General features: G+C 52.7%; 1 protein-coding gene across 1 annotated transcript in view; it reads left to right on the top strand.

Annotated features, from left to right (window-relative positions):
• Nucleotides 1-3221, top strand: part of LOC144819261 (complement factor H-like) — a 174453-nt gene extending 171232 nt beyond the window's left edge. Inside the window, exon 9 of the mRNA XM_078677230.1 lies at nucleotides 2206-3221. Coding sequence (XP_078533356.1) covers nucleotides 2206-2375 — 170 coding nt within the window. The 3' untranslated portion in view covers nucleotides 2376-3221. The remainder of the gene's footprint in view (nucleotides 1-2205) is intronic.
• Nucleotides 3222-12297: the final 9076 nt, after the last annotated feature.

Genomic DNA, 12297 nt, shown 5'->3' with positions numbered 1-12297 from the left:
CATGGTTGGTCCGGGCTGTTGAACTCTATCTTCAGTCACAGTTGGACTTAGCAGCACAAAGTGCCTCATGGTAGCACTGACACCTGGATCTCAGCCGCTAGCATTTTAAAGCTGGTACTAAGCACACCTCCATCTCACCAATGTTCAACACCACAGATCTGCTTTCTTCACAGTCTAACAGATTTGGTTTTACTCCTTAAATGAAGACAGTCATGGGTTATGTCTCTGGTCCAGTCCTTTCCCTATTAAGGTGTGAAAACCATGGTTCATCAGATCAATGAAGCAAGATTGGCTATTCTGGGGCCGTGGATTCAGGACCCAAGTCATTGAACATGCCCCTCCCTCAACACAGGAAATACATTGAGATATCAAGAACCTGGTGGCTGAAAATTCTTGAGCCAACGCTTCTTAACCACAGGGAGGCCGATGTATATGTCAGTCCTTTGGGAACCATGTTCAATGCCTTGGATCATGAACCATTGCATCTGAAGCTGCCAACTACAGCAAATATCAAGATCCTTGAGTGTCCTTCTCCAGGGCACCAGGGCCCGGGTATCTGCACATGATCCTAAATGGAAACCCCTAAAGACAGAGGGGCATATTATCAAGGAACGGCGTTAAAATTATCGCTGCTTTAGTGGCAGGAAACGGGCGCTAAAACAACGGTAATGGGCTTGATAATATGCCGTAGAGAATTCCAATAGAAGCCCATGCTAACACCAGAACATGGGCTTTCATTGGAATTCTCAAGGGCATTTTATCAAGCACATTATCGCTGCTTTAGCTGCAGTTTCCTGCCAATAAAAGCGGCGATAATATATCGCCCTTTCTTGATAATATGCCCCAGAGTCCTCTGGTCTCATTCCTCACCTTCCTGCCCACTATTCAGTGGTGGTTAGGTGGGCTACTCATCAGAGCATCTCTTGCACATTTGTTGTGCGAGCCAAACGTTTGGACTAACTCAGCGTAGGAAACCATAAGAATAATCCGTACTCGTCATGCAGCTTCCATCTCTGCTCATAAAGGAGCCTCGGCTGATACACATCGACATTAGGACGCTGGTGCACACACTCGTCACTTATGATGCCCCCAGCTGCAAGGCATAGCGATGATCCAAGGTTCATGTGTACATGGGTGGGGGGGGGAGTTGAAGAAATTGTTTATTGAAATGTGAATAGGATGAAACCAGCTCCTCTTAGTCCACATGTGGAGCAGAACAAAGTCCAATCCATGTGCAAACTAGAGAATAGGGCAGATTCTGTTCCCGAAGAGAGAACACGGATGTGTCTGTGGTGCCACCGCATCCCTGGCCTTCAGTATGTCTGTGGTGGGGTGAGGGTCCTGTTCTGATTTGTGAAATGGAGGCAATCAGAAATGCACTCCCCTCCATATCTGAACCTTTACTATTGGCTCTTATTGCAGGGGGGGGCGAGCAGAGGTTGCAAAAGAGAAGCAGGGAAAGGCTCTGGGTGGCATATATGGCAGCGGCGACAACATCTGCACTGTACATTCTATCTCAAACAAAGATAACATGAGGGGCATCACAACCAGAGGTTAGAAAACTGTTCTAGCTGTTATTGTAGCCCTTGTAGCTTAATCTTAGCTTAAACTACATTTCAGACATGTATGGAGTCCACAGTGGATTCCAGGACTCCTCCAGGGAACCTTTAGCAGTCGTAGTTTTCCATTAAACTCTGTGTAAATGTTTGTTAAGTATGTTGTTATCATACGTAAAATTACTTAAGAGTAAATGCAGTACGTGTGTATTTACACATGTCTAAATGTGGCTCACAAGTGCTTTTGGAACCATTTGCTTTGTAATTCTGTCACATCACTAACCTGGGTTGAGGCCTACACCTGCCCTTGTCAGGAGTAAAGCTCTGCTGTTAGCCACAGGTGGACTGTAAGTACGTTTGTGAATACCAAGTATAAAAACACGGTACTTTGTGAAATAACATTTCAATCAATCCACTTAGAAGCGTAAGCTCAGGTTTCGTGAAGAGTGAACGAAGTTAAAACGAGTCTGAAAAAAACACCTTTGTGAATGAGGCTGTATGTTTCTATCCTCCTAGATAATGGATGTTTGCAAAAGTAATTATGTAAAGCAAGGTCAGAACCTTGTAACTATTCAACATAATTGAACTTTTTGAAAACTAAAAAGACATTGAACTAGAAATGACTGGTATTTGTTTTCTAACCCTACAGGCACAGTGGAGATGGAAGAGGGTCCCTCGTTTACGGTTTTCAATGCCATCCAAGTGGCTCAGATTGTGGTCCTGCTTCTCAGTGTAACGGTGACATCACTTCTGTGCAAACGTGGCACATCCCAGAGCACGACAACTGACTATTATGTATATATAAACACGGTCTCATAACGGGTCATTGGTGCCCAGCCAGTGTAAGTGCTTCAAACTGAAATCACCAATGTTGGCCCTGAGAGGACTCACTCAAACTAAAATGATGTTCATGATCCAAGGTCATTCTAAGGTCAGCAGATAAGTCCCTCTCCACTGTCATTTACATGTGACAAACATCTGCACGAGACTCCAAAGCAGGGGAAATGTACGAAATATGACTCGGTGACATTGCTCTCTTGGTGATTTTCCTCACCAAGGAATTGCAACTGGTGGTTGGCCGAACTGAGACCCACACACTTACCCATCACCCGCGCCAGTAACCTTGGGATCACCATCGACAGCAAACTGTGTTGTAAGGATCATGTCTTCCAGCACAGAGACCCCTTTTTCATTTCAGTTTGAAGACGTGTTACTGCGCATGTAACAAGGGATGAATTCCTATCTTATCAAATACACGTTTCTGTCAAGTGTTTTTATTTTTGAAATGGATAATGAATATCTTTGATAAGTAAGATAAAGCAAAAACACGTTCAGTGATAATCTTTTGTCTATTTTGCTTGGAATGAATACAGGAATGTTATAAATCTGAGCATACCTGTCCCACTCGGGGTGACAAAGGCAAAACAAGCATTTGCAATGCAATAGGTCTCGCATTAGGAAAGTTTGAGCTATTGGTATTGTAAATAACACATTTTTTATTTATGTGTTGGTTTTCAAAATAGCGAAATTAATAGCTTTGTCATTTACAATGCCAATAGTTTTAACTTTCGCAAATGTGACACCTATAGCATTTGTAATGCAATATGTGTTGTATTTACGTGACTTAGATGTATTGATATTACAAATAACAATGGCTTTTATTTATTTTTAATAATTAATACTTAAATAAAAGCTATTGTAATTTATAATGGCAATAGCTTAAACTTTTGTAAATAACTTTTGTGAAGATTATGTTCAGTGTATTTTATTGTGACGAAAATCCAAGAACAGAAGTGAAATATTAACATCTTTTTGTGACATTTGTAATAAAGCTTGAAACATTGAGAGAACATATTTGAACCAGTTGTTGTTGAATGGTTGCACAGATTGATGCTGTGGTGGCTCTGAGTGATGTGGTGGCGACGAGTGATGATGTGGTGTTCAGTGATGCTGTGGTAGCGCATAGTGATGTTGTGGTGAGGGCGATAGGTAGATAGAGGAAGGGCGATAGATAGATAGAGTGAGGGCGATAGATAGATAGAGTAAGGGCGATAGATAGATAGATAGATAGATAGATAGATAGATAGATAGATAGATAGATAGATAGATAGATAGATAGATAGATAGAGTGAGGGCGATATATAGATAGACAGATAGAGTGAGGGCGATAGATAGATAGAGTGAGGGTGATAGATAGATAGATAGATAGATAGAGTGAGGGCGATAGAGTGAGGGCGATATATAGATAGACAGATAAAGTGAGGGCGATCGATAGATAGAGTGATGGCGATAGAGTGAGTGCAATAGATAGACAGATAGAGTGAGGGTGATAGATAGAGTGAGGGTGATAGATAGAGTGAGGGCAACAGATAGATAGAGTGAGTGCAACAGATAGATAGAGTGAGGACAATAAATAGATAGAGTGAGGGCGATAGATAGATAGAGTGAGGGCAATAGATAGAGTGAGGGCAATAGATAAATTGAGTGAGGGCGATAGATAGGGTGAGGGCGATAGATAGGGTGAGGGCGATAGATAGAGTGCGGGCGATAGATGGATAGAGTGAGGGCGATAGATAGATAGAGTGAGGGCAATAGATAGAGTGAGGGAGATAGATAGATTGAGGGCGATAGATAGATAGCGTGAGGGCGATATATAGATAGATAGATAGATAGATAGATAGATAAATAGATAGATAGATAGATAGATAGATAGATAGATAGATAGATAGATAGATAGATAGATAGATAGATAGATAGATAGATAGATAGATAGATCGAGGGCAATAGATAGAGTGAGGGCGATAGATAGAGTGAGGGCGATAGATAGAGTGAGGGGTGATAGATAGATAGAGTGATGGCGATAGATAAATAGATAGATAGATAGATAGATAGATAGATAGATAGATAGATAGAGTGAGGGCAATAGATAGAGTGAGGGCGATAGATAGATTGAGTGAGGGCGATAGATAGATAGATAGAGTGAGGTGGCCTTGTGGTGGACGTGGTGGTGACCGTGGTGGTGGACGTGGTGGTGGTGGATGTGGTGGTGGTGGACATGGTGGTGGTGGACGTGGTGGTGGTGGAGGTGGGTGTGGTGGTGGTGGTGGTGGACGTGGTGGAGGACATGGGGGTGGTGGACATGGTGGTGGTGGACATAGTGGTGGTGGATGTGGTGGTGGTGGAAGTGGTGGTAGAGGTGGTGGTGGTTGTGGACGTGGTGGTGGAGGTGGTGGTGGGTGTGGTGGTAGATGTGGTGGTGGACGTGGTGGTGGTGGACATGGGGGATGCAGTGGTGGTGGACGTGGTGGTGGTGGATGTGGCGGTAGTGGACGTGGTGGTGGTGGACGTGGTAGTAGTGGATGTGGTGGATGTTGTGGTGGTGGACATGGTGGTGGTGGTGGATGTGGTGGTGGACGTGGTGGTGGACATGGTGGTGGTGGTTGATGTGGTGGTGGACTTGGTGATGGATGTGGTGGTGGTAGTGGATGTGGTGGTGGTGGAGTTAGACATGGTGGTGGTGGTGGACGTGGTAGTGGCCTCGTGGTGGATGTGGTGGTGGCCGTGGTGGTGCTGGACATGGTGGTGGTGGATGTGGTGGACATGGTTTTGGTGGACATGGTGGTGGATGTGGTGGACATGGTGGTGGTGGACATAGTGGTGGGGGTTGTGGTGGTGGACGTGTGGTGGTGTGCGTGGTGGTGGTGGAAGTGGTGGATGTGGTAGTGGTAAAAGTGGTGGCGGAGGTGGTGGTGGTGGTGGATGTGGTGGTGGTGGACGTGGTGGTGGAAGAGGTGGGTGTGTTGGAAGAGGTGGGTTTGGTGGTGGTGGACGTAGTGGTGGTGGACATGGTGGTGGTGGTGGTAGTAGTGGACATGATGGTGGTGGTGGTGGATGTGGTAGTGGAGGTGGGTGTGGTGGTGGTGGTGGACGTGGTGGTGGCGGACATGGTGTTGGTGGATGTAGTGGATGTGGATGTAGTGGTGGTGGATGTGGTGGTGGTGGAGATGGTGATTGTGGACGTCGTGGTTGTGGACGTGGTGGTATTGGACATGGTGGTGATGGACTGGTGGTGGATGTGATGGTGGTGGTGGATGCTGTGGTGGTGGTGGGTGTGGTGGTGGTGGTGGACATGGTGTGGTGGTGGAAACGGTGGTGGTGGACGTAGTGGTGGTGGATGTGGTAGTTGTGGATGTGGTGGTGGAAGTGGTTGTAGTGAACATGGTGGTGGTGGATGTGGTGGTGGTGGTAGTGGTGGTGGACTTAGTGGTGGTAGTGGTGGGTGTGGTGGTGGTGGACGTGGTGGTGGTGGTGGAGGTGGGTGTGGTAGTGCTGGACATGATGGTGGTGGACATGGTGGTGGTGGACGTAGTAGTGGTGGACATGGTGGTGGTGGACGTAGTGGTGGTGGATGTGGTGGTGGTGATCGTGGACGTAGATGTGGTGGTGGTGGATGTGGTGGTGGTGGTAGTGGTGGTGGACATGGTGGTGTTGGTAGTGGACGTGGTGGTGGTGGAGGAGGGTGTGGTGGTAATCCTGCGGGAGTCTGCTAGCGATAGATAGATAGATAGAGTGAGGACGATAGATAGATAGATAAATCGAGTGAGGGCGAAAGATAGATAGAGTGAGGGCGATAGACAGATTGAGGGCGACAGATATATAGAGTGAGGGAGACAGATGGAGTGAGGTCGATAGATAGATATAGTGAGGGCGATAGATAGATAGAGTGAGGGCGATAGGTAGATAGAGTGAGGTGGCCTCGTGGTGGAAGTGGTGGGGGCTGTGGTGGTGGTGGTAGACATGGTGGTGGTGGATGTGGTAGTGGTGGATGTGGTGGTGTTAGACGTGGTGGACGTGGTGGTGGTGGTGGAGGTGGGTGTGGTGGTGGAGGACATGGTGGTGGTAGACATGGTGGTGGTGGACATAGTGGTGGTGGATGTGGTGGATGTGGTGGTGGTGGATGTGGTGGTGGTGGATGTGGTGGTGGATATGGTAGTGGAGGTGGTGGTGTTGGTGGTGGACATGGTGGTGGACATGGTAGATGCGGTGGTGGTGGACGCAGTGGTGGACACGGTGGTGGTGGACGTGTTGGTGGTGGACATGGTGGTGATGGACGTTGTGATGGTGGTGGATGTGGTGGTGTTAGTGGTGGACATGGTGGTGGTGGTGGACGCAGTGGTGGTGGATGCGGTGGTGGACGTGGTGGTGGTGGTGGATGTGGTGGTGGTGGCCATGTTGGTGGTGGACTTAGTGGTGGTGGACGTAGCGGTGGTGGATGTGGTGGTGGTGGTGGAGGTGGTGGTTGTGGACGTGGTGATGGTGGACGTGGTGGATGTGGTGGTGGATGTGGTGGTGTTGGTGGTGGACATGGTGGTGGTGGACGACGTGGTGGTGGTGGTGGACATGGTGGTGGTGGACGTGGTGGTGGTGGCTGTGGTGGTGGTAGACGTGGTGGACATGGTGGTGGTGGTGGTAGTGGTGGTGCACATGGTGGTGGTGGTAGTGGATGTGGTGGTGGTGGAGGTGGGTGTGGTGGTGGCGGTAGACGTGGTCGTGGTGGACATGGTGGTGGTGGACATAGTGGTGGACGTGGTGGTGGTGGACGTGGTGGTGGTGGGCATGGTGGTTGAGGTCATGGTGGTAGTGGTGGTGGTGGACTTGGTGGTGGTGGACGTGGTGGTGGTCGACGTGGTGGTGGTCGACATGGTGGATGTGGTGGTGGTGGAGGTGGATGAGGTAGTGTTGGTGGTGGACATGGTAGTGGTCATGGTGGTGGTGGTGGTGGATGTGGTGGTGGTGGACGTGGTGGTGGTGGACATGCTGGTGGCGGTGGACGTGGTGGTGGTGGATGTGGTAGTGGTGGATGTGGTAGTGGTGGATGTGGTGGTGGTGGACATGGTGGTGGTGGACGTTGTGGTCGACATGGTGGACGTGGTGGTGGTGGATATGGTAGTGGTGTATGTGGTGGTGGTGGTAATGGTGGTGGTGGACATGGTGGAGGTGGGTGTGGTGGTGGGCATGGTGGTGGTGGTGGGCGTGTTGGTGCTGGACATGGTAGTGGTGGACATAGTGATGGTGGACATAGTGGTGGTGGACGTATTGGTGGATGTGGTGGACATGGTGGTGGTGGACGTGGTGGTGGTGGACGTGGTGGTGGTGGGTGTGGTGGTGGAAATGGTGGCGGTGGACATGGTGGTGGTGGACTTAGTGGTGGTGGACGTAGTGGTGATGGACATAGTGGTGATGGATGTAGTGGAGGTGGTGGTTGTGTATGTGTCGGTTGTGTATGTGGTGGTTGTGGACGTGGTGGTGGTGGACGTGGTGGTGGATGTGGTGGTGTTGGTGGTGGACATGGTAGTGGTGGTCATGGCGGTGGTAGCGGTGGACATGGTGATGGTGGACGTGGTGGTGGATGTGGTGGTGGTGGACGTGTTGGTGGTGGACGTGGTGGTGATGGACGTTGTGATGGTGGTGGATGTGGTGGTGGATGTGGTGGTGTTGGTGGTGGACATGGTGGTGGTAGTGGACGCAGTGGTGGTGGATGCGGTGGTGGACGTGGTGGTGGTGGAGGTGGGTGTGGTGGTGGTGGACGTGGTGGTGGTCGACATGTTGGTGGTGGACTTAGTGGTGGTGGACGTAGTGGTGGCGGATGTTTTGGTGGTGGTGGAGGTGGTAGTTGTGGATGTGGTGGCTGTGGACGTGGTGATGGTGGACGTGGTGGATGTGGTGGTGGATGTGGTGGTGTTGGTGGTGGACATGGTGGTGGCAGACGTGGTGGTCATGGTGGACATGGTGGTGGTGGACGTGGTGGGTGTGGTGGTGGTAGACGTGGTGGTGGACATGGTGGTGGTAGTGGCGGTGGACATGGTGGTGGTGGTGGTGGAGGTGGGTGTGGTGGTGGTGGTAGACGTGGTGGTGGCGGACATGGTGGCGGTGGACGTCGTGGTGGACGTGGTGGTGGTGGTGGTGGTGGTGGGCATGGTGGTTGTAAACATGGTGGTAGTGGTGGTGGTGGACTTGGTGGTGATAGATGTGGTGGACGTGGTGGACGTGATGTGGTGGACGTGGTGGTGGTGGATGCGGTGGTGGTGGAGGTGGATGAGGTGGTGTTGGTGGTGGACATGGTGGTGGTCATGGTGGTGGTGGTGGATGTGGTGGTGGTGGACGTGGTGGTGGTGGACATGGTGATGGTGGTGGACGTGGTGGTGGTGGATGTGATAGTGGTGGACGTGGTAGTGGTGGACGTGGTGGCGGTGGACGTGGTAGTGGTGGTGGACATGGTGGTGGTGGACGTGGTGGTAGACGTGGTGGACGTGGTGGTGGTGGATGTGGTGGTGGTGGATGTGGTGGTGGTGGTGGTGGTAATGGTGGTGGTGGACTTAGTGGTGGTGGATGTAGTGGTGATGGACATAGTGGTGATGGATGTAGTGGAGGTGGTGGTTGTGTATGTGGTGGTTGTGTATGTGGAGGTTGTGGATGTGGTGGTGGTGGACGTGGTGGTGGATGTGGTGGTGTTGGTGGTGGACATGGTAGTGGTGGTCATGGCGGTGGTAGCGGTGGACATGGTGATGGTGGACGTGGTGGTGGATGTGGTGGTGGTGGACGTATTGGTGGTGGACGTGGTGGTGATGGACGTTGTGATAGTGGTGGATGTGGTGGTGTTGGTGGTGGACATGGTGGTGGCGGTGGACGCAGTGGTGGTGGATGCGGTGGTGGACGTGGTGGTGGTGGAGGTGGGTGTGGTGGTGGTGGACGTGGTGGTGGTCGACATGTTGGTGGTGGACCTAGTGGTGGTGGACGTAGTGGTGGCGGATGTTTTGGTGGTGGTGGAGGTGGTGGTTGTGGATGTGTTGGTTGTGGACGTGGTGATGGTGGACGTGGTGGATGTGGTGGTGGATGTGGTGGTGTTGGTGGTGGACATGGTGGTGGTAGACGTGGTGGTCATGGTGGACATGGTGGTGGTGGACGTGGTGGTGGTGGAGGTGGGTGTGGTGGTGGTAGACGTGGTGGTGGTGGACATGGTGGTGGTGATGGTAGTGGCGGTGGACATGGTGGTGGTGGAGGTGGGTGTGGTGGTAGATGTGGTGGTGGCGGACATGGTGGTGGTGGTGGTGGTGGGCATGGTGGTTGTGAACATGGTGGTAGTGGTGGTTGTGGACTTGGTGGTGATAGATGTGGTGGACGTGGTGGTGGTGGACGTGATGGTGGTGGACGTGGTGGTGGTGGATGTGGTGGTGGTGGAGGTGGATGAGGTGGTGTTGGTGGTGGACATGGTGGTGGTCATGGTGGTGGTGGTGGTGGTGGATGTGGTGGTGGTGGGCTTGGTGGTGGTGGACATGGTGGTGGCGGTGGACGTGGTGGTGGTGGAAGTGGTAGTGGTGGACGTGGTAGTGGTGGATGTGGTGGTGGTATACGTGGTAGTGGTGGTGGACATGGTGGTGGTGGATATGGTGGTAGACGTGGTGGACGTGGTGGTGGTGGATGTGGTGGTGGTGGATGTGGTGGTGGTGGTGGTGGTAATGGTGGTGGTGGACATGGTGGAGGTGGGTGTGGTGGTGGTGGTGGGCGTGGTGGTGCTGGACATGGTGGTGGTGGACATAGTGATGGTGGACATAGTGGTGGTGGACGTGTTGGTGGATGTGGTAGACATGGTGGTGGTGGACGTGGTGGTGGTGGTGGTGGATGTGGTGGTGGTGGACATGGTGGTGGTGGACATAGTGGTGGACGTGGTGGTGGTGGACGTGGTGGTGGTGGGCATGGTGGTTGAGGTCATGGTGGTAGTGGTGGTGGTGGACTTGGTGGTGGTGGACGTGGTGGTGGTCGACGTGGTGGTGGTCGACATGGTGGATGTGGTGGTGGTGGAGGTGGATGAGGTAGTGTTGGTGGTGGACATGGTAGTGGTCATGGTGGTGGTGGTGGTGGATGTGGTGGTGGTGGACGTGGTGGTGGTGGACATGCTGGTGGCGGTGGACGTGGTGGTGGTGGATGTGGTAGTGGTGGATGTGGTAGTGGTGGATGTGGTGGTGGTGGACATGGTGGTGGTGGACGTTGTGGTCGACATGGTGGACGTGGTGGTGGTGGATATGGTAGTGGTGTATGTGGTGGTGGTGGTAATGGTGGTGGTGGACATGGTGGAGGTGGGTGTGGTGGTGGGCATGGTGGTGGTGGTGGGCGTGTTGGTGCTGGACATGGTAGTGGTGGACATAGTGATGGTGGACATAGTGGTGGTGGACGTATTGGTGGATGTGGTGGACATGGTGGTGGTGGACGTGGTGGTGGTGGACGTGGTGGTGGTGGGTGTGGTGGTGGAAATGGTGGCGGTGGACATGGTGGTGGTGGACTTAGTGGTGGTGGACGTAGTGGTGATGGACATAGTGGTGATGGATGTAGTGGAGGTGGTGGTTGTGTATGTGTCGGTTGTGTATGTGGTGGTTGTGGACGTGGTGGTGGTGGACGTGGTGGTGGATGTGGTGGTGTTGGTGGTGGACATGGTAGTGGTGGTCATGGCGGTGGTAGCGGTGGACATGGTGATGGTGGACGTGGTGGTGGATGTGGTGGTGGTGGACGTGTTGGTGGTGGACGTGGTGGTGATGGACGTTGTGATGGTGGTGGATGTGGTGGTGGATGTGGTGGTGTTGGTGGTGGACATGGTGGTGGTAGTGGACGCAGTGGTGGTGGATGCGGTGGTGGACGTGGTGGTGGTGGAGGTGGGTGTGGTGGTGGTGGACGTGGTGGTGGTCGACATGTTGGTGGTGGACTTAGTGGTGGTGGACGTAGTGGTGGCGGATGTTTTGGTGGTGGTGGAGGTGGTAGTTGTGGATGTGGTGGCTGTGGACGTGGTGATGGTGGACGTGGTGGATGTGGTGGTGGATGTGGTGGTGTTGGTGGTGGACATGGTGGTGGCAGACGTGGTGGTCATGGTGGACATGGTGGTGGTGGACGTGGTGGGTGTGGTGGTGGTAGACGTGGTGGTGGACATGGTGGTGGTAGTGGCGGTGGACATGGTGGTGGTGGTGGTGGAGGTGGGTGTGGTGGTGGTGGTAGACGTGGTGGTGGCGGACATGGTGGCGGTGGACGTCGTGGTGGACGTGGTGGTGGTGGTGGTGGTGGTGGGCATGGTGGTTGTAAACATGGTGGTAGTGGTGGTGGTGGACTTGGTGGTGATAGATGTGGTGGACGTGGTGGACGTGATGTGGTGGACGTGGTGGTGGTGGATGCGGTGGTGGTGGAGGTGGATGAGGTGGTGTTGGTGGTGGACATGGTGGTGGTCATGGTGGTGGTGGTGGATGTGGTGGTGGTGGACGTGGTGGTGGTGGACATGGTGATGGTGGTGGACGTGGTGGTGGTGGATGTGATAGTGGTGGACGTGGTAGTGGTGGACGTGGTGGCGGTGGACGTGGTAGTGGTGGTGGACATGGTGGTGGTGGACGTGGTGGTAGACGTGGTGGACGTGGTGGTGGTGGATGTGGTGGTGGTGGATGTGGTGGTGGTGGTGGTGGTAATGGTGGTGGTGGACTTAGTGGTGGTGGATGTAGTGGTGATGGACATAGTGGTGATGGATGTAGTGGAGGTGGTGGTTGTGTATGTGGTGGTTGTGTATGTGGAGGTTGTGGATGTGGTGGTGGTGGACGTGGTGGTGGATGTGGTGGTGTTGGTGGTGGACATGGTAGTGGTGGTCATGGCGGTGGTAGCGGTGGACATGGTGATGGTGGACGTGGTGGTGGATGTGGTGGTGGTGGACGTA

Source organism: Lissotriton helveticus, chromosome 2_1, assembly GCF_964261635.1.
Source record: "Lissotriton helveticus chromosome 2_1, aLisHel1.1, whole genome shotgun sequence".
In the NCBI taxonomy this organism is placed as follows: domain Eukaryota; kingdom Metazoa; phylum Chordata; class Amphibia; order Caudata; family Salamandridae; genus Lissotriton; species Lissotriton helveticus.
Note: the sequence above shows the minus strand (reverse complement) of the source record. Positions and strands in the feature narration are given on the sequence as shown.